This window comes from Panulirus ornatus, chromosome 6 (genome assembly GCF_036320965.1).
Source record: "Panulirus ornatus isolate Po-2019 chromosome 6, ASM3632096v1, whole genome shotgun sequence".
Lineage (NCBI taxonomy): Eukaryota > Metazoa > Arthropoda > Malacostraca > Decapoda > Palinuridae > Panulirus > Panulirus ornatus.
In genome coordinates, this window is record NC_092229.1 from 13,950,112 (window position 1) to 13,976,209 (window position 26,098).

Genomic DNA, 26,098 nt, shown 5'->3' on the forward strand with positions numbered 1-26,098 from the left:
TGTCTGTCTTTATTCGTTCCCATCGCCACCTTGCCACACATGGAATAACATCCCCCTCCCCCCTCATGTGTGCGAGGTAGCGCTAGGAAAAGACAACAAAGGCCCCATTCGTTCACACTCAGTCTCTAGCTGTCATGCAATAATGCCCGAAACCACAGCTCCCTTTCCACATCCAGGCCCCACACAACTTCCCATGGTTTACCCCAGACGCTTCACATGCCCTGATTCAATCCATTGACAGCACGTCGACCCCGGTATGCCACATCGATCCAATTCACTCCATTCCTTGCCCACCTTTCACCCTCCTGCATGTTCAGGCCCCGATCACTCAAAATCTTTTTCACTCCATCTTTCCACCTCCAATTTGGTCTCCCACTTCTCCTCGTTCCCTCCACTTCCGACACATATATCCTCTTGGTCAATCTTTCCTCACTCATTCTCACGTGCCCAAACCATTTCAAAACACCCTCTTCTGCTCTCTCAACCACACTCTTTATTTCCACACATCTCTCTTACCCTTACATTACTTACTTGATCAAACCACCTCACACCACGTATTGTCCTCAAACATCTCATTTCCAGCACATCCACCCTCCTGCACACAACTCTATCCATAGCCCACGCCTCGCAAGCATACAACAATGTTGGAACCACTATTCCTTCAAACATAGCCATTTTTGCTTTCCAAGATAATGTTCTCGACTTCCACACATTCTTCAAGGCTCCCAGGATTTTCGCCCCCTCCCCCACCCTATGATTCACTTCCACTTCCATGGTTCCATCCGCTGCCAGATCCACTCCCAGATATCTAAAACACTTTACTTCCTCCAGTTTTTCTCCATTCAAACTTACCTCCCAATTGACTTGACCCTCAACCCTACTGTACCTAATAACCTTGCTCTTATTCACATTTACTCTTAACTTTCTTCTTTCACACACTTTACCAAACTCAGTCACCAGCTTCTGCAGTTTCTCACATGAATCAGCCACCAGCACTGTATCATCAGCAAACAACAACTGACTCACTTCCCAAGCTCTCTCATCCCCAACAGACTTCATACTTGCCCCTCTTTCCAAAACTCTTGCATTCACCTCCCTAACAACCCCATCCATAAACAAATTAAACAACCATGGAGACATCACACACCCCTGCCGCGAACCTACATTCACTGAGAACCAATCACTTTCCTCTCTTCCTACACGTACACATGCCTTACATCCTCGATAAAAACTTTTCACTGCTTCTAACAACTTGTCTCCCACACCATATATTCTTAGTACCTTCCAAAGAGCATCGCTATCAACTCTATCATATGCCTTCTCAAGATCCATAAATGCTACATACAAATCCATTTGCTTTTCTAAGTATTTCTCACATACATTCTTCAAAGCAAACACCTGATCCACACATCCTCTACCACTTCTGAAACCACACTGCTCTTCCCCAATCTGATGCTCTGTACATGCCTTCACCCTCTCAATCAATACCCCCCCATATACTTTCCCAGGAATACTCAACAAACTTATACCTCTGTAATTTGAGCACTAACTCTTATCCCCTTTGCCTTTGTACAATGGCACTATGCATGCATTCCGCCAATCCTCAAGCACCTCACCATGAATCATACATACATTAAATAACCTTACCAACTAGTCAACAATACAGTCACCCCCTTTTTTAATAAATTCCACTGCAATACCATCCAAACCTGCTGCCTTGCTAGCTTTCATCTTCCGCAAAGCTTTTACTATCTCTTCTCTGTTTACTAAATCATTTTCCCCAAACCTCTCACTTTGCACACCACCTTGACCAAAACACCCTATATCTGCCACTCTGTCATCAAACACATTCAACAAACATTCAAAATACTCACTGCAGAAGCTGGTGACTGAGTTTGGTAAAGTGTGTGAAAGAAGAAAGCTAAGAGTAAATGTGAATAAGAGTAAGGTTATTAGGTACAGTAGGGTGGAGGGTCAAATTAATTGGGAGGTAAGTTTGAATGGAGAAAAACTGGAAGAAGTAAAGTGTTTTAGATATCTGGGAGTGGATCTGGCAGTGGATGGAACCATGGAAGCGGAAGTGAATCATAGGGTGGGGGAGGGGGCGAAAATTCTGGGAGCCTTGAAGAATGTGTGGAAGTCGAGAACATTATCTTGGAAAGCAAAAATGGGTATGTTTGAAGGAATAGTGGTTCCAACAATGTTGTATGCTTGCGAGGCGTGGGCTATGGATAGAGTTGTGCGCAGGAGGGTGGATGTGCTGGAAATGAGATGTTTGAGGACAATATGTGGTGTGAGGTGGTTTGATTGAGTAAGTAATGTAAGGGTAAGAGAGATGTGTGGAAATAAAAAGAGCGTGGTTGAGAGAGCAGAAGAGGGTGTTTTGAAATGGTTTGGGCACATGGAAAGAATGAGTGAGGAAAGATTGACTAAGAGGATATATGTGTCGGAGGTGGAGGGAACGACGAGAAGTGGGAGACCAAATTGGAGGTGGAAAGATGGAGTGAAAAAGATTTTGAGTGATCGGGGCATGAACATGCAGGAGGGTGAAAGGCGTGCAAGGAATAGAGTGAATTGGAACGATGTGGTATACCGGGGTCGACATGCTGTCAATGGATTGAACCAGGGCATGTGAAGCGTCTGGGGTAAACCATGGAAAGTTGTGTGGGGCCTGGATGTGGAAAGGGAGCTGTGGTTTCGGTGCATTATTACATGACAGCTAGAGACTGAGTGTGAACGAATGGGGCCTTTGTTGTCTTTTCCTAGTGCTAACTCGCACACATGAGGGGGAGGGGGTTGTTATTTCATGTGTGGTGTGGTGGTGATGGGAATAAATAAAGGCAGACTATGAATTATGTACATGTGTATATATGTATATGTCTGTGTGTGTATATATATGTGTACATTGAGATGTATAGGTATGTATATTTGGGTGTGTGGACGTGTATGTATATACATGTGTATGTGGGTGGGTTGGGCCATTCTTTCTTCTATTTCCTCGCGCTATCTGGCTAACGCGGGAGACAGCGACAAAAGCAAAATAAATAAATATATATATATATTTTTTTTTATTATACTTTGTCGCTGTCTCCTGCGTTTGCGAGGTAGCGCAAGGAAACAGACAAAAGAAATGCCCCCCCCCCCCCCCATACACATGTATATACATACGTCCACACACGCAAATATACATACCTACACAGCTTTCCATGGTTTACCCCAGACGCTTCACATGCCCCGATTCAATCCACTGACAGCACGTCAACCCCGGTATACCACATTGCTCCAATTCACTCTATTCCTTGCCCTCCTTTCACCCTCCTGCATGTTCAGGCCCTGATCACACAAAATCCTTTTCGCTCCATCCTTCCACCTCCAATTTGGTCTCCCTCTTCTCCTTGTTCCCTCCACCTCCGACACATATATCTTCTTGGTCAATCTCTCCTCACTCATCCTCTCCATGTGCCCAAACCACTTCAAAACACCCTCTTCTGCTCTCTCAACCACGCTCTTTTTATTACCACACATCTCTCTTACCCTTACGTTACTCACTCGATCAAACCACCTCACACCACACATTGTCCTCAAACATCTCATTTCCAGCACATCCATCCTCCTGCGCACAACTCTATCCATAGCCCACGCCTCGCAACCATACAACATTGTTGGAACCACTATTCCTTCAAACATACCCATTTTTGCTTTCCGAGATAATGTTCTCGACTTCCACACATTCTTCAAGGCCCCCAGGATTTTCGCCCCCTCCCCCACCCTGTGATCCACTTCCGCTTCCATGGTTCCATCCGCTGCCAGATCTACTCCCAGATATCTAAAACACTTCACTTCCTCCAGTTTTTCTCCATTCAAACTCACCTCCCAATTGACTTGACCCTCACCCCTACTGTACCTAATAACCTTGCTCTTATTCACATTTACTCTTAACTTTCTTCTTCCACACACTTTACCAAACTCAGTCACCAGCTTCTGCGGGGGGCTGGAAATCCTCCCCTCTCTTTTTTTTTTTTTTTTCCAAAAGAAAGAACAGAGAAGGGGGCCAGGTGAGGATATTCCCTCAAAGGCCCAGTCCTCCGTTCTTAACACTACCTCGCTAATGCGGGAAATGGCGAATAGTATGAAAAATAAAATATATATTTATTTATTTTATTTTATTTTGTCGCTGTCTCCCGCGTTTGCGAGGTAGCGCAAGGAAACAGACGAAAGAAATGGCCCAACCCACCCCCATACACACTGTATACACACACACGTCCACACACGCAAATATACATACCTATACATCTCAGTGTACACATATATATACATACACAGACACATACATATATACCCATGCACACAATTCACACTGTCTGCCCCCATGTATATTTTTCATACTATTCGCCATTTCCCGCGATAGCGAGGTAGCGTCAAGAACAGAGGACTAGGCCCCTGAGGGAACATCCTCACCTGCCCCCCCCCCCCCCCCCCCCCCCATTCCTTCTTTTGGAAAAAAAAAGAGGGGAGGATTTCCAGCCCCCCCCCCCCCCCTTCCCTTTTAGTCAGCTTCTACGACACGCAGGGAATACGTGGGATCCCTGGGAGATAGGGGAGAAGGAATATATATATTATTTTTGCTTTGTCGCTGCATGTGTAGGCTTGTATGTATATACATGTGTGTGTGGGTGGGTTGGGCCATTCTTTCATCTTTTTCCTTGCGCTACCTCGCTAACGCGGGAGACAGCGACAAAGTATGATAAGATAATAAGTAAGTGAAGGCGGAATGGAAAGCAGATACAGAACAGATGCTGTGAGTGAAGCATTTAGGGCTTGTGATAATTCAGATAGTGATACTCGTGGCATGTCTTTTTTTGAGATATATTAATATTTTTGTGTGATATCAGCATGAATTTTGACTTTAATTCCTCTAAAATCAACTTAGTATCTAGCATGCAAGATGAAAAAAAAAAAAGAAGTGCTTATATTTGTTTGGGAACCCTCGTTTCTCTTCAGCTCACCGGATGTGGGTTGAGGATGTGAGAGTGAATTGACAGGCTATATGCACTTGATCCAAATCATGTAAATGTGAACAGAGTTAAATCTAATGGACAAAACAAAGCTCCTCTAAAATTACTATAATTCCTTTGAACTTGCTTCTTGCAGGACGTGTGCATTTGTATGTGTGCATCATAGTTTTCTTTTTGATTGATAGTTTTAATCAAAATGTGTGCCTACTTTTTTCTGTGGACCAGGAATATGGGTGAAACTAAATTGCATGTCTTTACTTATGTTGATAACAAAAAAAAAGACATCAGTTTTATATCATTAATGCTAAAACATTTTACATGTACTTCAAACATGGCTTTAGCCTCAATTTCATCTTCACATCTCAGTGAGAAGACAGAATTGAATTTTCTCTCCTTTAAATTGTCCAAATGCTGTTTTCACTCTTAATTTTCTTACAGACAGAGCCCAATGAGTACCTGAGAAAAACATTCTGAGTGGGATTTATCCACACCTTTATTTATGAAGTTTATCATTTAAGATTCATCCCTTTCAAGCATCAGAAAACATATTAGGCTGGCATATTTTCATTTACGGATTTCAGTTCAGCAATATCTCCAAGCCTTTGATATGTTGGCATGAGGTGATGCATGGCATCCTTTCACTTACACTTATTTGCTTGAGCTGTTCAGACCAGCTGGCCATTGTTTGACATTAGTTTGTGGTGATTCCTCTCATTTGTGGATTTCAGAGATATCAGATGGGTATCTATCTGTCTATCTGTCTACCTGTCCATCTATCTATCTGTATCTCTGATGCCCCTTCCCTCTAGGGACTCCCATCAAGGGGGCGGTCACAACAAAAGAGTCTTCTCTTACCCGTGCCCTTACATGCCTCCCTTACATACACCATTCTATGCATTCTTTCACCATTTCTCTGCCTCCTGTACTCTTCCACTCTGTTTCCCTACATTACAAGTGGTCTTCCTTTCATAACCACCCCTTTAGTTGTACTATCATGCACCCTCCATGTAAATTTCCCATTTTGCAATCTTTTCAAGTGTCCAAACCACCTCAGAGTATTACATTTCGCCCACTCTACCACTCCACAGTTCATCCCCTTGCATGCTTTACCGTATCACATCTCTCATACACTCCCTTATTTCCTTCCTCATTCCATCTAGTCACAACACATGCTCCTCTCAAATAGCTCATTCCACAGCCTGGATTCTTAACGTCTGTGACTCATTCCATGTTCCTGTTTCGGCTGCATAGGTCAGAGTCAGGAGGATTATGCTGTCCCTTAATCCTTTCTTTATTTCCATACTTACTCCTCTACCCTTCGTTATTTTGTTAAGGAACTCGATGACTCATCTATCCTTTACTACTCTCTCCCTTTTTTCTCCTTACATTTCACCAAACTTACTCAAGATCGCTCCAAAATACTTAAATTCTCATACCTCTTCCAGTCTATCTCCACCCATATTTATAACAGTTTAGTACACTTTCCTCTTTCATTCTACAGGGTTTTGCAGAATCTTTAGTTTCACTGTTTCCTTTTTCAAACATCATTACTTTTACTTGCATTTACCTTCAATTGCCTATTCTTTCATGCATCACACAACACACTGACAGACTTCTGCAGCTCTTTACTCTCGGCAAACATGGTATCATATGCATGCAGGCTTGTAATAAGTCATCATTCCTTGCCGCCACACTCAATCTCTGCCCCCCGTAACCCTTTTTTTTTTGTTTTTGGAGGCTTTAGTCATAGGCAAAAGTCCACAACAAGGCTGGGCCTTAATTGAAATATAGAGAGGTTGATAAAAGTGAAAAATAAGAGAAAAGGGAAAGTATTTATGAAATTGAAGAAATTAAAAAATCTGTCTTTTAATAAGAGATGATCCATGTCATAGTATTGGGAAAGACATGAAAGGACAGAAAGTTCCAGAGCTTTGAGGTGTTGGGATGACCCACCCTTGAGTTGCCAACAGCCTCATTGTTTCATGTGACACAACAGTTTGCTCAATATTGTGTCGTCTAGCTTGAGGTGGAGGCACACAAGTAGCCAGCTCTGATGAGCAAAAAAAAAACAAAGTAATACATATAAAAGAGGGAAAATGAACCAATATTGCAGCAAGAAGGTCAAGTTATGAATTCGCCTGTGGGAATTTATAAGTCAGACTGCTTTCAATTTGGTCAAGTAAGGCTGCAGAGTTAGAGCCACCTTAGATATAAGAGTAGTACTTCATGCATGGGCAGCTCATTCCATTGCATAAACAGAGCAACTGTTGAGTAGAAAAGAAATATCAGAGTCTAAACAGACTTTCAGTTTCTGAGAGGCAGACTTAGCTATTACCATAACTTTAGGCTCCCAAGGTAGAGATGATGATACATTAATACCAAGTATGTTCAAGAGGTGGAATTACAGAACTGTCAGAGGAGAGAGAGAGGTTGTAAGGAATTTTTGATGGAGAGATGAGTAGAAATGGGTCTTAGAGGCATTGAACTGTACCAGATTTTGTAAAGCTTGCTGAGATATCCAGTCCAAGTTTATTGAGGAAGTTATGTAAAGACGAGATGCAGATTGAATAAGATAAGGAAGAGCAGAATTAAAGGATGTAGAGGAATGCATTGTTGAGTCATCAGTGTATGAGTGCATTTGGATATTTGTGGAAGAAAGGAAAAAGGAGAAAAAGTGTATGAGACAGGACAGAACCCTGAGGGACACTGCTGTTGATTGAGAAAGGGGAAGAGGCTGATCCATCAGCAATCACGGAGATAGAACAGCCAGAGAGGAAGCTAGATATGGGAGATCAAAGTGAGGGAGGGAAACCAAAAAAGGGGAGCTTTGAAATCAGTGTCAAAAGTTTTGGATATGTCAAGGGCAACTACATAGGATTCCCCAAAATCTTTCAGAGATGATAGCCAGACATTAACAAGATAAGAAATATTATCTCTGGTAGATTTCGCCTTACAGAAGCCATACTGGTGATCAGAGAGAAGACTGTGAGATTCAAGATATTGTTGGATATGGGAGTTGAGGAGGAATTCAAAGCCTATGGAAATGGTAGATGTCAAAGGAACAGGACAATGAATAGAGGGGTTAGAACAGTCACCCTACTTAGGGAAGGGATTTACCAATGCATGTTCCAAGAAGAAGGAAAAGTTTTGGTTTTTAAACAGAAACGAAAAAGATGAGCAAGCACAGGTGTAAGTTGAGAGGCACACTCTTTCAGTGCATGGGAATGGATGCCATCTGGACCATAGCCTTGCTTGTGTCTAAAGAGAGAAGCATTTTTTAGACAGTTTGAAAAGAGATTATGGAAAGGAGCATAGGATTAGTAAGAAGAGCATCAGGGGTTGAAGGAATGTTATTCATCCAAGGTAGAGTTAGAGGAGAAATGGGAGCCAAAGAGAGTTGCATTGTCTATGGTAGAGACAGTTATAGTACTCTCAGAACAGAAAAGTGAAGGAAAGATAGAGCAACAGGAGTTGTTAGAGATCCCCTGAGCTGAAAACCTGAAAGACCTATCAGTGAATGATGAGGAGAGGTTATCACACTTCCTTTGAATAAAGGAATGCTTTGCCTCATGGATAACAAACTTGCTGTGATTACAGGCAGTGTTAACTGCTGAATGGGAGTCAGAGGGAGGAGAGTTTTTCCAAGCCTGAAATGCTTGATTCCTTGCAAGAATGGCCTTAGAACAGGAATGGTTGAACCATGGATTGGAGGAAGAGGAGATAAATGCTTTTCTTCCCACAACAATATCCTATGCTGTATGTTTGGTGGAGACAGAAGCATGAGACAGTAATTAACCCAAGGAAAGTCAGAAAAGAATTTTGTAAGTTCTTCCTGTCAGCTTTGTTGATCCTGTCAGCTTTGTTGATGTGCCAATATTTTCATTTAGAAGGGGCTGCTGTATGGGAGATGCTGTTGATATAGATACATTTATGAGAGTGTGGTCAGATGAACTAACTGGGGCAAAGTTTTGAAATTTCAGCATGAAGGATCAGAGGTGAAAAACTGATCCAGAATATTAGGGGAGTGGTCACAGTGATCAGGAATATCGTGAGAGATAATTTGCTCTAGATCATTGAGAATGGAGAGTTTTATTTCCCCCACCATCCATAAGCAGATTCAACCTTGGGCGGCCCATGAATGCGTCACAGTCAGCAGCACTAACTTGTACACTATGGAGGTCCTTGAAGATATAGAACATGCTTATGAATACTGCAGGATAATATTATACCATCCTTATCTTGCCTGTACATAATAATCTATGCTCAGACATAGTACATAGAAACACTGTTGCAAAAATTGGAAACAATGATATATTTAGGTTATCAAGCAGATTACAGTGCTGAATATATCTGGAAGATATAATATATAACATTCCTCATCAAATTGGTAATTTTATTGTAGGCAGTAGTTGGTAGGCAGCTACTGACCACAGAGGTATATTACCGGTACTACTCACCTGGGTATCAGGAGGGTTAGTGACAGCTGTATAGTGAGCTATCTCTTTAGTAGTCATAAAGTTGTGCTCCTCTGACCCAGGTAGCTGACTTTTCTTTGTGCCTCATCCTCACATGGACTGCTGGCATTTTGTCCACAAACATACACTCTCTCCTTGTCACACATAACGCTTAATAACATTTAACTCACACAACTCGTTCTTTGTATTTCTAGATTTTTCCTGTGGTGAGCGCTGCCTTTTGGCAAAATGGTAATTGCAGTAGGTAGAGCTAGCAAGTAGGAACATTAGATGAGCATTAAGTAGAAGTAATTTGTAGGATCATTAGATGGGAGCATTAGGTAGAATTAATGGGTTTGAACCATCAGGTAGAAATAGTAAGTAAGAACATTAGGTAGGAGCCTCTGAAAACACTGTGCTAGAGTAGCCCTTTGCTAGTGGCTTGTTAAGGTGAGGCAGGAAAGGCTAACAAGGGAACAGGTATCAGAGATATAGATAGATAGGTAGTAATTTCAACTTTAATACATGGAAAGGTAGGGAGAACATATTGCTGTGAGGTCTATGATTAGTCATACTTTGTCCTTCTACTCCCAGGTGGCAGCACTTTCTGATATATGGTGCTCATATTAAAGAAACTAGAATTTTTTGGTGCATCTAAGTGAAGGAAAGTTTTTCTGTGTTGTGGCATTTTCCTAATTTATACTGTCAAGGGAAATGCATGGCCTCTAGCATAACTGCAGTTTATGCAGCAAAAGGGATTAATAAAGATGGAACTAAATTTCTCATTCATATACAATATGAATCCAAATGTTTGTCTCATTTTGATTCTTATCTTTGATCAACAGACCTGATCATGTTGGACGTGATCATATGCAATAAGAGTACTGATTTTGGGTACCTGTATACCAAATTTGAAGCTAAGGTTGGAATATGTTCTGATATACAGTGACTGAGGTTTTGTTTTTTCACCATTTGCTATAGTGAATAATGATATTTTGCTTATGTTAGGTTAGACTTCTGATTCTATGATGCTTCAACTGAAATTTGAAGGATATCATTAATTTGCTCATGTTTAAGTATGTTCAGGCATTTATATCATAAACTTTACTTATCCATATTGGGTTTTTCAGTCATGCTGATATTATACCTTTTTGTGTAGGAGTAGGTGGGCTATCATAATTTTGATTGATTGTAATTATTGTTCTCATTTCCTTAAGGTTACCTGTGAAACAGGTTTTTAGTTTTATGAGTAGATGTTGCATCTGTTTTGAGTTTCCCTTATATAAATATTTTATAGATAAACAAATATTTTCATATATGATAACTCTTTACATTCCCATTTGTTTTAGTAAATAACATACACTCATGAAGCGTTGGTATGATTAAAGTCACAGGAAAAATAAACACAGAAGTTCCAAGCTTTTGACTGTATTTCAAGCCACTTTCAAAGATAAGAGTCAATTCTAGCAAGAGATATATACAAAACCAGACATCATCACAGCTGAGAAAACAAGGAACATTGGATATGAGAAACATGGAAAGGTTGACCAGAATGATGAGGTGACTCATCCCTCTATTTGGCAAAGAATGTCAGGTCAGCTACTGCTTTCTTAATTTTACCACATTTTAACAGGGATATTGTGAGGAGAAATGAAAATATGAGACAACAAAACAGCGAATAATAAAGATTTTACTGCTTCTATCATACATCATATTGTGTCTTCAAGTCCATTTATATAAAGTTTAGTAAAGCAAGCTCATATTTTTACTCGCTGATACCCATCGTTTCATCAACTCCAACCTACCTAGTGGGATTGCATCTGAGAAGAGAGTCTTGCTGTGCATGGCTAGGTGTTTGTGAGAGCCAGTCTCATGTCATCCTTCACATCCAGTCTGTTTCTGCTCTTCATTTTAATTTGGACAGGTGTTTTGAAAACCAGTACAGTATTTTTCATTTTATGATATACATAAAGTTCTATACACGATATACCACCTTGTCCTTTACCCAAACCTAGGGCTAGAGTGCCTTAGAGTTTAGACTCTCAGTTTCTCCCACGACTGTGACGTGTATATGAAAAAATATCCATGTTCTCTCAAGGCCTTACGACCCCCAGGTTAGGAACTCTTGATCTAAATGTTTGAATATTTCATTTGATTCTTTGCCTATCCTTACAAAATATGTATGCTGTTGAATACACGGTTGAAAGCTTGGGGTATCTATGTTTATTTTTCTACTGAGATTACTTATATCATTCCCATTTGTATGAAGTGCATAAAATGCATAAATCTCTTCTCATTCAGTGTACCCTCAGCATAAGTCAGATGTGATGAGATGAACATGGCTTTCAAGCTACAATAGCAGTTCATGAATTCACCATGCACTAAATTAAGCATCTCCATTCATGTTTCCCTCTCCACACAAAATGTACACATAGTCAACATGTATTCACCTCGAATTTTTATCTAAATGTCAACAGTCACTCATTGGTCTGCCTTTTTCCCTCATACCTCCAACTGTGCTATGAAGATATGTAGAATACCCTTTCATATGTCATATATTGGAATTACAAGAGCTTGCCAACATACTAATCTCTCATGTTCCTTTTCAGCAACTCCTTTCCACCTTATTTTCTGCATCTTCATTCTTTACTTTGACATATTCTTTCATTTCCTTTGTTACTGAACTAATTATCTATATCAAGTGTTCATTTTCCCTTCTCAGTTGATCATCATTCCTAAATTCTTGTTCTCGCCTGAAATTCTCTCCCATACACTGATGTAATATTGAAACTACTCATCTCTCTCAGACACAACTACATTTTACTTTCATTTTCTTTCATTAATCTTCTCCTGCTAACAGAAGAGCATCATTGGCATGCTGCCAGTTTGTTCTGAATTTCCTCTGTTGTTTCCTACAATTATCTCAGTATCATTTCCTGTTTTGCCCTAATGTTGAGAACCTTAACAATTATAAAGAAGAAATAAAAAACATTTTTCTTTCTTCCAGATACACAATGTCAAAATCAACAGCCCTTCTGTTTATTTTGATATTTGCAATCATCTTCAAATTGGAAGAAATGGTGAGTTACTTCTTTTGTTGAACAGTGTTGATTTTTTTTGTGTTATATACTGGATATTAGATAGTGATTATAACTGCCATAAAGGTGAAGTACAAGTAGAGTAATTATCAAAGTGAAAGTCTCTCTTCATGTAGCTTTCTTTATTGATAAACTAGAATTTTGGCATCTTTACTATACAAACAATGCATAGTTAGGGATATGCTTAACAGTATCAATCTCTGCTGTGGCCCATATATATATTACCATGCTAATTTTCCCATCCTCCTCTTTTTTTTTTTTTTCTTTAGATGGATTTGTGGTAGAAGATCTGGACAGATTAGGTTAAATTCCAAGTTCATTTGTGAGTTTGTTGTCCACCACTCCCACAGAGTGTGGTTGTAGTCTCATATTCATCTATTTTCTCTTCAATTGTCATCAGGTTGTCAGCACTTTTATACATAGCCTTTATCCTTATGCTCTTACTGCTTTTTAGTTCTGACTCCTTGGACTAAATGTTGGGGGTGTTGATCCTTCCACAGGCCTGTTTTGATTCCTCTCATTTTTTTACATATTTCTGGTTCTATTTCTTTTCAGTCTTTCACTCTTGATAAACACTTTCTGATTTTTTTTCCCCGTGTCTATTTTGCCTGTATAAGTACCTCTTGGCAACACATCAGATCAGATGTTACCATAAGTGGCCTTTCTTTGATGTCTTGATTGTATTTCCCCATCCTTCAAACTTAATTTGTATCACCACTAGCTTCTGTTAAATCCATTTCTCGAAGAGATTTTGGATCTTCCTTTCTCTTGCTACGCTTTTCCTTATATAAGGTTGAATATTTTTTTCTAGCATTGCCCAGAATTGTTGGAGACAGATTTATGTCTTTCTATAGATTGTTTTCTTGGAAATTTTCTTATCGTACTACAGTATTTGGTTTTTTAGGTTTAGTAATGCTGGTGGTCTTGGATTGGCACAAACAACCATAGTGCTAGAGACAACTATACTCATTCCAAACTTCCCGGTTAATACATCAGGATCTTTTTTTATTTATTTATTTATTTTTATTTATTTTGCTTTGTCGCTGTCTCCCGCGTTAGTGAGGGAGCGCAAGGAAACAGACGAAAGAATGGTCCAACCTGCCCACATACACATGTATATACATACACGTCCACACACACAAATATACATACATATACATCTCAATGTACACATATATATACACACACACACAGACATATACCTATATACACATGTACATAATTCATACTGTCTGTCTTTATTTGTTCCCATCGCCACCTCACCACACATGGAATAACAACCCCCTCCCCCCTCATGTGTGCAATGTAGCGCTAGGAAAAGACACCAAAGGCCCCATTCGTTCACACTCAGTCTCTAGCTGTCATGCAATAATGCACCGAAACCACAGCTCCCTTTCCACATCCAGGCCCCACACAACTTTCCATGGTTTACCCCAGACGCTTCACATGCCCTGGTTCAATCCATTGACAGCAGGTCGACCCCGGTATCCCACATCGTTCCAATTCACTCTATTCCTTGCACGCCTTTCACCCTCCTGCATGTTCAGGCCCCGATCACTCAAAATCTTTTTCACTTCATCTTTCCACCTCCAATTTGGTCTCCCACTTCTCCTCGTTCCCTCCATCTCTGACACATATATCCTCTTGACCCACTTCTCCTAGTTCCCTCCACCTCTGACACATATATCCTCTTGGTCAATCTTTCCTCACTCATTCTCTCCATGTGACCAAACCATTTCAAAACACCCTCTTCTGCTCTCTCAACCACACTCTTTTTATTTCCACACATCTCTCTTACCCTTACATTACTTACTCGATCAAACCACCTCACGCCAAATATTGTCCTCAAACATCTCATTTCCAGCACATCCACCCTCCTGCGCACAACTCTATCCATAGCCCATGCCTCGCAACCATACAACATTGTTGGAACCACTATTCCTTCAAACATACCCATTTTTGCTTTCCGAGATAATGTTCTCAACTTCCAAACATTCTTCAAGGCTCCCAGAATTTTCTCCCCCTCCCTCACCCTATGATTCACTTCTGCTTCCATGGTTCCATCCGCTGCGAGATCCACTCCCAGATATCTAAAACACTTTACTTCCTCCAGTTTTTCTCCATTCAAACTTACCTCCCAATTGACTTGACCCTCAACCCTACTGTACCTAATAACCTTGCTCTTATTCACATTTACTCTTAACTTTCTTCTTTCACACACTTTACCAAACTCAGTCACCAGCTTCTGCAGTTTCTTACATGAATCAGCCACCAGCACTGTATCATCAGCGAACAACAACTGACTCACTTCCCAAGCTCTCTCATCCACAACAGACTGCATACTTGCCCCTCTTTCCAAAACTCTTGCATTCACCTCCCTAACAACCCCATCCATAAACAAATTAAACAACCATGGAGACATCACACACCCCTGCCGCAAACCTACATTCACTGAGAACCAATCACTTTCCTCTCTTCCTACACGTACACATGCCTTACATCCTCGATAAAAACTTTTCACTGCTTCTAACAACTTGCCTCCCTCACCATATATTCTTAAAACCTTCCACAGAGCATCTCTATCAACTCTATCTTTTTAACCACTTATTTTTTTATGCTGCGCTCATCGTTTAACTTAGTGCATAGTCTGGAAATGGAAAGCCTTTCAGTCCTCCTTGAAGAATCTGATGTCTTACATGACAAAAGCCTTATGTGTGAAGTTCTTTTTTAGCCTTTCTCAAGACAAATGTAAGGCTAGTAACACTAGTGTCTCATTGTTTCATAAGAGAGCCCTTCATGAGCCTCTTACTTTGGTTAATAGTATTCATTAACATTCATAAACTTCTCAAATCTTTCTTTTGGAGAAAACTAAATGTTTTTCCACCTCAACCCAAATGGGAGCCTTCAAAATTCTGAATACTTTACAGTCTAATAGTTTTTCTGACAGTTTATCTCTCAAATTTCTCCTTTTTGAATTTCTTTTGATTATAAATGTGACATCTAGGAGGAAAGTTAGTTGCCTTCAAGTCATGTCCATACAAAAGAGTTCTTTTTGATGACAATCTCTTTGAGTTAGATAAACCCTAATTTGGCTTAGAACGAAATTGTTGAAATCTGAAATAGCTTTGTTATCAGCAACTCTTAGAAGACATCATCAAGAGAGCATCATGCCTGATGCCCAGTTAAATCTCTTGAGAGTCATTTTGGACTTGACCAGACTATCAAGGCAACTATTTATATGTTCACCTTGAAACCCCTTTGGCGAGAAGTATGTGTTAATGAATTTAGAAACTCATCTAATTGGCTCAGTCTGGACTTAACATTAGAGCACATGATATAAGGAAGGTAACCTCTTCCTTACCCTTCCTCATAAATCTTTTGTTGGAAAAAATTTAAAAGGGGTCTTTGTTACTCATCTACCACCTTCCTCAGATGGTACCTTAGTGTAGTCATTCTGAATCCACCATGTATGACTTTGGATATTCCTCCTTAATGAGAGACAGATTTCATCCTTCATATGGGTATTCTCTCATACTTATAGGACAGACTGTGGATGAGAGAAATGTGTGTTTTGAAAATTAAAAAACATTTTCTGTCATAAATGGTGTCTCAAGAGCATTTTGTTTTGTGGTTTTCTTACCATACCCTGCCTCCCCCCATTTTTTTTTTAAACTTTCCTGTGCCAGCTGTGGCTACTTTTGGGATGACACACATTGTTGTCACCTCGATGGTGGTCTATTATTGGCTGAAGTCAGGTTTGAAATGAGTTAAGATACTTTGTGGACAGCAAAGTGTAGGGAGGACAGTGCTTTCCTTTTGGAAGCCCTGAAGGTTGGAAGATTCCCAAGTTTCTTAGAGATGATCATATAGAATTTGTAATGGTTGTGGGACACTTCCTTGGATACAAGAGTGTTTTTTAGTTTTCAAAACCAGCTGGCATGGACGCTGTTTTCTGCTGCCATACTTTTTTATGGGAGCATATCTTTTATAAAAAGATCTCTATAATATTACAACTTCATATGTTCCTATTTTCATTCTTTGTTACTTCCCAAACTTGTATACTTTAAAAAGTAAATGTCCTTACAGACTGTGTTCTTGAAATACATGCCAGTTGAGAACATATCAAACCATCAGGTTTATACGTTTTCAGTATTACAAAGAAATATTCACCTGTACACCATTTTTGAAAATGTAGGACTCTGAATCAACTTCAAGCTTTTTAACTTACACCAAACTTCAGGGAATACAAAGCTAAAAAGAATTGCATAATTATTGTAACTTTAATGTGCTTCCCAGTTTTCTGTTATTCTCTGATTAAGTCCATTGCCAGCAGCATCTGATATGTTTTAGATTGATGAGTGCTTGCCTAAGAATGGAGCTGGTCCTTTATGTCTTATTCCAGTAAGCATACTGTCAAGACTGATCCCTTGACCTATGAATAGATAGTATACTGCATACAAAGTATGAGGATTTGGGAAGTTATCACCCTCCTGAAGAAATTTGGAATATGTGAATATTTTCAGTAATAGAAGCTACAAAAGATAGTCATTGAAATATGATCTTTCTGGCTGGATCAAGCTGTGATGTAGGTCAGGGGTTCCTCATGCATGCTGTAGGAGCTAAGTTTTTTTTCTGATTGAATGTTTGATTTATTGTAAGTGACTGTTTAGTAATTTCAGAGATGTAGTGTGGTAATCCTAGTGGTGCTCATCACAGGCGGGCTCTTCCTCTTCACGTACAAGTATACACAGTTTAACCTCTTCGGCTTCATTCTTGTTATCACAGCTTCTTTGTTAAGGTATTTATTGCATCTTTTTTTTTTCAAGTCTAGATAGAGGTAATGTACTATGTGTGATTTATTGTATGCTGTGTAAAGACTGTTGTGCTCAATGTGATTTTTTTCATGCACTGTAATTACCTATTTTTACTGTTAGGGAGGGAGTTTTACACTTGTAAAGCATTCCTTAAATGTTCTTCGCTAGCTTACAACCTTTGAAACTGATGAGTGCTGTCTGCGTTTACTGTACCCTCATTCAGTTTATTCCACTTGTCCACCTCTCTTTTACCATAAAAGTGCTTCTTTATATCATTTTTTAACAAGTTTTTGCTTAATATCATGTTATGGCTACTAGTTGTTTTGTTCCATAATCTTTCAAAGAACTGTTCACTGTCTCTGTCTTCATTCTGGTTTAAAAACTTATTAGTTATACTCAGGTCACTTCTTACTCTTCTCTAATATGGTGGACAAATTTTAGGTCTTTAGCCCTCCCCTGTAACACAGCTTTCATAATTCTGATACTGTCTTTGTTACCCCCTTCTGGATCCTCTGTAATAGCTTTTTATGCTTATTTTGATGCAATAACCGAACTTTGAGAAGCAGTTTTAGTTTTGGCTTTATATGAAAGGCTTGCTGAAAATTTCTCTGTTCATGTACTTGAAAACTGTTCTTATATTTGCCAGGCGACAGTTTGTCTCCTCTGCTGTTCTCCTATTGTTATTACAAAAAGAGCACATGGTGTGGAATGACAAAAATAATGAGGAGGTGTTGTGTAAGAGATATGGTATGGCAAGGAATGCAAAGGGAATGAATTGTGCAATGGCAGAGTGGGTGAAATTTGATACTTTGAGGTGGTTTTGGCATGTGGAGAGAATGCAGGACTAGAAGTTTACAATGAGAGTGTATCAAGTGTGATTAAAGGGGTTAGTGTGAGAGGAAGACCACCTTTGATATGATGAAATAGAGTGCAAGAGTACTGGGGGGAGAGAAATGGGGGAAGAATGCATGAAATTGTGCATGCAAGGGAGGCCTATAAGGACAGGGATGATTAGAAACTTTTCCTTGGCTACCCATTTGATGGGAGTTCCTGGAGGGAATTGGAAGCAGAGATATAGAAGGATGATATGGAACTCTGGTGACAGGTTAGGGACAAAGGGTTCCCATCCCACACAGATTCCTTTAGCTTATTACCAGGTAGATGGTATTCATTGTACGCCCTTCTTTGTGTCCCATCCCCTTTACTTTACATTTACTTGGACTGAATTCCATAAGCCTTGTATCAAGCCAGTGTTGTAGTCTGTCAAGATCCCCTTGTAAATTGATGCACTCCTTACTTTTTACTAGTAATTTCAGTTACTAATTACCTATTTGAACATGACAGGGAGAGAGTTTTACACTTGTGGGGCCCAGTGTCTTGTACTTCTTGTACCATCAAGATTTTTATATCTGTCAGCTGCCATCATTCTCCTTGCTTAGACCGTTCCAACCATCCACAACCCATACACCAAACCAGTATTTCTGTACAGGTTTTTTTTAAACCTGATCATGGCCACTAGTATCTCTGGTATTGCATCTCAAAAACTTTTTACTTTCAAGATCATCTATATGATATAGGAACTATTGCAGTAGATTAAGTACAATATCGATCCCTAGATCTCTTTTACACCCTGATTCATGTAATTTATGTTTTGCTGTTGTACTGGAGCCTATCACTAAGTTCCATATTTGTTACCATTTGTTATCCATTTATCAGACCACCAATTTTGGAGTTTGTTTAGTTCCTCTCTAATTTGATGCAATCATTTCCATTCCATATTTCCCTCATGACCGTGGCATAGCTGCTCTTCTTGATACGTTATAGCCCTTTGATTCAGTTTTGTTTAATTTTGCTTTAATCCTGTGCCTTCATCTCCTCCCACCAAATTTATGCCATCTCTTGTATTTTGCTTGTACAGGGTCTTTTGAGTACTGTCATGGCTTCAGGTGGAGAAGACATATGGAGTGTGCAGCTCATTCCTAAGAATGGAAATCACTCTAACCTCTCTAACTATCACCTAATTGCCCTCACTTTTACTGTTGCAAAAGTCATCAAAACTCTCCTTAACACTTACTTTATTTAACACTTAGAGTCTCATTCCCTTCTTTTTGATCTAGTGATCTCCTATATGACTCACCAAAACATCTCCAAACTATTTAACAATGTGTGGCATAAGTCTTTACTTTATAAACTCTTCTCATTTGGTTATTTTGCTTCTCTCAGTTCTCTCATGCATAGTTTCCTCTATGGCCTTTCATTTGCATTAGTAGCATAGATGGAGTGACTCTGCCTTCTTATTCTATCAGCAGTGGTGTTCCTCAATGTTCTGTCCTGTCACCTATTCTATTTCTTGTCTCATATACTTTTAACCCAATGCACCCATATCCTGATGATACCACTTTATAATCTTTAACTACTTCCCTTTCCTCCTTATTCTAGTACTCATTTTCTTTTTTGTAATGAACATATATCCTCTCTCAGTACCAACCTGTGTAACAAATCAGGATGAGGAAGTAGTAACCTAGTTGAATTTAAATGCAAAAATGCTATTTCTCCCTTTATCTCTGCCTAAGAGTCATAGGGAGTTCAGTCATGTAATATAGCATGTAGGGTGTAATATATTTCTCTCTCCAGTAAAGCCCAAGTAGTCAGCATGACAAAGTCTACTTGTGAGCAGCAGTTTCACATCTACATGGGTTTTATACACCCAATTTTGGAGTACTACTCGCACATCTGGAGTAGTTCTTCCTCCACCCCTTTGTTCACTAGAGTAGAATTAAAAGCCTTCCATCTCATTCATTCTCCTGGCATAGCTTCTCTCCATCTACTCCTTTCTGTATGATGCAGTGTTGCAGCTCTCTCTCTCTTTCTTTTCTATAGGTATTATTTTGTCAACTGTGCTCTTGACTTCTCTGCTTGTTTCCCCAGTCTGACGGTTTATGTCTGGATGTTGCTACCTACACTTCATGTGTGGAAACCAGCCACTTGAGAACTGACTGTCATGATAACATTTACTTCCCTCAGACAGCTAAGCTGTGGGATTCTCTAACTTCTTTTATCTTTTCTTTTTCACGTAACCCTCTACCTTTAAGAGTGAGGTATGTAAACTTCCAAGGTAGTAATGTTAAGAAACAGTTGTGGACAAATGACGATGTTCATGTTTATAAAGTGATTGGAATTAGGTATGAGACTTGCAGTGAATGGGAACAAGAGATGTATGTGCAGGTGGTAATCAGGTTCAGAGGAATGGATGGAGATGTACTATGACATGTGTTAGGAAGAAAGACCATGGACAACTATGGTATTCTGTGGCAAATATTGCTTTGCAGATATTGTTAGGTTTTGAGGATAATGCTTGATATGTTTTTCATTTTCTTCCTCAGTGGTCTTCGATGGACGTTATCACAGTTGGTGATGCAGAAGGCTGAGCTAGGGCTTAGCAACCCCATTGACATGGTTTATCACATACAGCCATGGATGACCATGTCTCTCCTTCCCCTAGCTGTTATCATGGAAGGTGAGTGTGTTGCAGGTGATGAGAAACATTAGATTTTTAAGAATGATTGGATATGGGTTGATTGTAATTGGGTATATGATTACGCTTATATTGGTAAATAAAAGAACAACACTTCATGACCTGTTATCCCAAGTGGTGGATGTGGCCAGCTTCCTGAGTGCTGTAGGAGGCTTAGAAGAATTGAAGGGACTTATGGGGCAAGAACTAAGTAAGTAAAGTATAGGGGTTGATATTGCAAGGAGATGATCTTTTTTTAAGAGTGATATGTTAGTGTACATTGGCTTGATTTGCTCCACAAATAAGAATCTCTTTTTCTTCTTTACACTGACTAGCACTTTGTGCTACAGGTAATTGTTCAAACTACAGATGTATGTTTTGTTGTACAGATGTGGTGAGTTGTATGGGAGAGTAGTGATTGAGAGGGTTAAAGTATGTGTGGAGCATCAGACTGGGGAGGAGCAATGTGTTTCAGAAGTGGTGAATGATGTTGTCTCTTGTTTTTCACACATTATTAACCTCCCTCCAAAATACTTTATCCTCCATAAAGTTTACTGATATTTTCTCACCCCTACTCTCTTTTGCCCTCTTTTTTTTGCCTCTGCATCTTCTTCTTGACCTCTTACCACCTTCTCATGTACATCCCCATGTCATTTGCACTCTTTTTAGTGGCATCTAAATTCCTCTCTTTTCTCTTTCACTTGCAATTTTACATCTTCATCCCACCACTCACAACCCTTTTTAATCTGGCCACCTCCCAGCTTTTGTATGCTACATGCATCATGTGTGCATGCCAGCACAGCTTCCTTAAATACCTCCCATTTATCACCCACTCCCCTTGCTTCATTTACTCTCACCTTTTGCTTTTCATTTTCCTGGTGTTTCTTCACACAAGTCTCTTTTCTAAGCTCACTTTCACCAATCTCTTCTCACTGACATTTTTTCCTTTTTATTTTTTTTTTTGAAGACCTCTAAATTTTCATCCTTTTATTCCCAAGATGGTGATCAGACATCCCACTAGCTGCCCCTCTAAGTATATTTACATATTTACATCCGTCTCTTTTGCACACCTATCAAGTAATGTGTAATCCAGCAATGCTTGCTGACCATCTCTTCTCACTTATGTATACTTGTGTTTGCTTATGTATACTTGTTTATTGTTGCAAGATGTCACAGTGGTGTGCGTGACCTAGTATGTGCATATAACCACAAGGAAAATGAAACATGACAAGTATGCAAGTGCATTTTTGTGTAATGATCACATCGTCAGGGGAGATACAGGAATTAGATAGAAAACGTAGAACAGTCAGCCCTGACTTCACTCCTACTACATTTCCAAGCCATTCTTGCCATTTATGCTTGAGCTATGTTTCATTCAGAGCCAGATTATGCAGTTTTTTTTCCTCAAAAGTGCTGCCTGTCTGTCCTCACTTCTCATCTTGGTTACATCCACACATATTTAGACACTCCAGCCTGAGCTTTTGAGGAGGATGAACACTCTCTGCTTGGCTTCTTCTTCTGTTCTCTTTTAAAAAATTTATAAATACAAAGGGGGGGGGGGTTTCCTGCCCCCTTCACTCCCGCCTCCTTTTGGTCACCTTCTATGACATGTAGGGAATCCGGTGGTAGAATGCTTTTTCCCTTGGCACTGCCTCGCTGATGCAGGGGGTGGCAAGGCTGTTTCCTGTGGGATGGGATGGTGCCAGGAATGGATGAAGACAAGCAAGTATGAATATGTATGTGTGTATACGTATATGTAGGTATATGTACATGTATATATACTGAGGATAGATTGCTTAAGTGAGAGACAGTATAGTTTTTGGGAGAGGAAATTATGTGTAGCAAACCTCTTAAATTCTATGAAGAGGGAGCTTGTCATAGACAAAAGGGGAGACTGGGTGGATTGTATATATCTGGACTGCCAGATAGTCTGACGCTGTAATGCTTGGAGGCTGATTAAGAAGCTGGATCACCAGGCAGGAATTGGGGAAAACTCCTTCTTTGGATAGATCATTTCAATGGGAGTGAATAAAGGACACAAAGTGGTGGTGGTGTTGGTGTTTGGTGATGGTTTTGATGGTGGTTGTTCATGGCAGTGGACAGGGTAAATGTGATGGTTGGTGGTGGTGGTGATAGTTTTTGTTAGTGGTGATGGTGATGGCAGTGATAGTGTTGATGATTGGTGGTGCTGTTTAATGGTGGTGATGATGATGGCAGTGATAGTGTTGGTGATTGGTGGTGCTGTTTAATGGTTGTGGTGGTAGCTGGTGGTGGCATTTGGGGTTGGTATTTAGTGATAATGTTGGTGGTGCTGTTGGTAAAATGAGAGAAATGGTTATTGAGAAAAAATGACGAGAAGGAATCAAACTCTAGTTTTTGTCTCATTTTCTCCTCTTCTCTCTCTTGATATCAGTAGACCTGACAAATACATTATCATTGAGGAAACAGTTGCATATGATCTTCAATATGCAGTAGGGATGTTTCTAATGAAAACTACTGAATGTATCATTTCTTTTCTTGTGTGTATATTGAAATAAGGTATTAATTTGTACAATATTTTGTAGCTGGAAATGTTTCCCAGCAGTATGGAACAAGAGAATTTTGTCTGAAGATAAATGGGTCAAAGTGGAAATATTTCTGGTAACTGAAAAAGAGTGAATATTTCCAGGATGAAAATTAATCTTCTTTGGATTGGAGATTTCTGTTTATTGGAGATTTCCTATAAAGGAGACTACTTTCTCCTTCTTCCTCCTTGCCATGCAGTGCTTGTTTCATACTCGCGTTTATCTTTAACATGCTGGCTGCCTATGTCCTGTATGTCCTCCATTGTAAATATGTGAGTTCTGTCACATTTTGGCATTCTTTTTTTTTGAACCATTTATCTCCTTTTTGATCTGCTATTTACATCCAGAGGTATCCATGTTCTGACTCCTTTGTAGATTTTATAGGTCCTTCCATAGTATTGTTCCATATTCACTATATGACTCCCTTTTCCAATTCATACTCTCAACCAAATGTCATCTGTGTGTTTGCCATGGTTACTCATCCTCTTTTGGTCGTGATCCTCTAATTACCCATTTGTGATTACTTACTTGTGTTGTGTGGGGAGGGAGTTTTACACTTGTGGGGCTCCATCTCTTTAATATTCTCTACTATCATCCAGCTACTAAGATTTATTTATGCTGTCTGTATTGACTATGTCGTCAGTCATTTTGTTCCATTCATCCACCTCCCTTATACAATGAAAATGGTATTTCTTTACATCCGTAATAGGTTTCATACTTAATTTCATTTTATGTCTTTTAAACCTTCACATAAGTTCTCTTCTCTTTGGAAAGTTTTTATTATACACAGTATGCATGAAATATTTCTGGTTGCTATTCAGAGCTTTTATGATTGAAATAACCATTAATGCGAAGCAGTGTTTACCACTAATTCTCTTTTCATTTCTTTTCAGGCACAGCAATTGCAGCAAGTGAATATGGGTTTAGGTTTACAAATTCATCAGATACTTTGTATATGTGGGGTAGAGTAATGTTTGGAGCTGTCCTTGCATTCTTCATGGAGGTATGTGTAATCATGGTTTTTGGAAAGGTACAGTTATGGATATTTGTTGGAGTTGGGTACCCCAGTTTTGAATAGAAAATTTCCTATGGAAGATGAATGGCATTTTTGTAATTGATCCTTCCTGAAGGATTGGGAATGGATTATTGAGAACAGACTGTATTCCAGTGGATACCAACAAAGATTATATATGAATGGAGTTGATTTACAGGAAGAGGATAGTGGTCTTGAATTTAATCATGCAGGATGAGAGAGAAAAAAGGAAAAGATGATATTGGCTTTCACATTTATCTATCAGTGTGACAGTTTCAGTAGTGAGCTATTCTTTGAAGTCAGTCAAAGATCATTTAGATGACAGAGCAAGAAATATTTAGATTTTTTTTTTTTTTTTTTTTCCGCTGTCTCCCGCGTTTGCGAGGTAGCGCAAGGAAACAGACGAAAGAAATGGCCCAACCCACCCCCATACACATGCCTTGATTCAATCCACTGACAGCACGTCAACCCCGGTATACCACATCGATCCAATTCACTCTATTCTTTGCCCTCCTTTCACCCTCCTGCATGTTCAGGCCCCGATCACACAAAATCTTTTTCACTCCATCTTTCCACCTCCAATTTGGTCTCCCTCTTCTCCTCGTTCCCTCCACCTCCGACACATATATCCTCTTGGTCAATCTTTCCTCACTCATTCTCTCCATGTGACCAAACCATTTCAAAACACCCTCTTCTGCTCTCTCAACCACACTCTTTTTATTTCCACACATCTCTCTTACCCTTACGTTACTTACTCGATCAAACCACCTCACACCACACATTGTCCTCAAACATCTCATTTCCAGCACATCCATCCTCCTGCGCACAACTCTATCCATAGTCCACGCCTCGCAACCATACAACATTGTTGGAACCACTATTCCTTCAAACATACCCATTTTTGCTTTCCGAGATAATGTTCTCGACTTCCACACATTCTTCAAGGCTCCCAGAATTTTCGCCCCCTCCCCCACCCTATGATCCACTTCCGCTTCCATGGTTCCATCCGCTGCCAGATCCACTCCCAGATATCTAAAACACTTCACTTCCTCCAGTTTTTCTCCATTCAAACTCACCTCCCAATTGAATTGACCCTCATCCCTACTGTACCTAATAACCTTGCTCTTATTCACATTTACTCTTAACTTTCTTCTTTCACACACTTTACCAAACTCAGTCACCAGCTTCTGCAGTTTCTCACATGAATCAGCCACCAGCGCTGTATCATCAGCGAACAACAACTGACTCACTTCCCAAGCTCTCTCATCCCCAGCAGACTTCATACTTGCCCCTCTTTCCAAAACTCTTGCATTCACCTCCCTAACAACCCCATCCATAAACAAATTAAACAACCATGGAGACATCACACACCCCTGCCGCAAACCTACATTCACTGAGAACCAATCGCTTTCCTCTCTTCCTACACGTACACATGCCTTACATCCTCGATAAAAACTTTTCACTGCTTCTAACAACTTGCTTCCCACACCATATATTCTTAATACCTTCCACAGAGCATCTCTATCAACTCTATCATATGCCTTCTCCAGATATGAAGAAATACTCCTCTTATAATAGAGTGGTTGGTGGATGGAATAACCTATGT

At 39.8% G+C, this 26,098-nt stretch overlaps 1 protein-coding gene across 11 annotated transcripts in view; it reads left to right on the plus strand.

The window, feature by feature from the left end:
• LOC139749070 (solute carrier family 35 member C2-like) overlaps positions 1-26,098 on the plus strand; it is a 123,960-nt gene that overhangs the window by 75,354 nt on the left and 22,508 nt on the right. For all 11 annotated transcript variants that reach the window (XM_071662532.1, XM_071662530.1, XM_071662534.1 and 8 more), the window contains 4 exons: positions 12,477-12,549; positions 17,247-17,365; positions 20,765-20,898; positions 24,353-24,462. In XM_071662532.1, the coding sequence (XP_071518633.1) occupies positions 12,477-12,549; positions 17,247-17,365; positions 20,765-20,898; positions 24,353-24,462 (436 nt within the window). The remainder of the gene's footprint in view (positions 1-12,476; positions 12,550-17,246; positions 17,366-20,764; positions 20,899-24,352; positions 24,463-26,098) is intronic.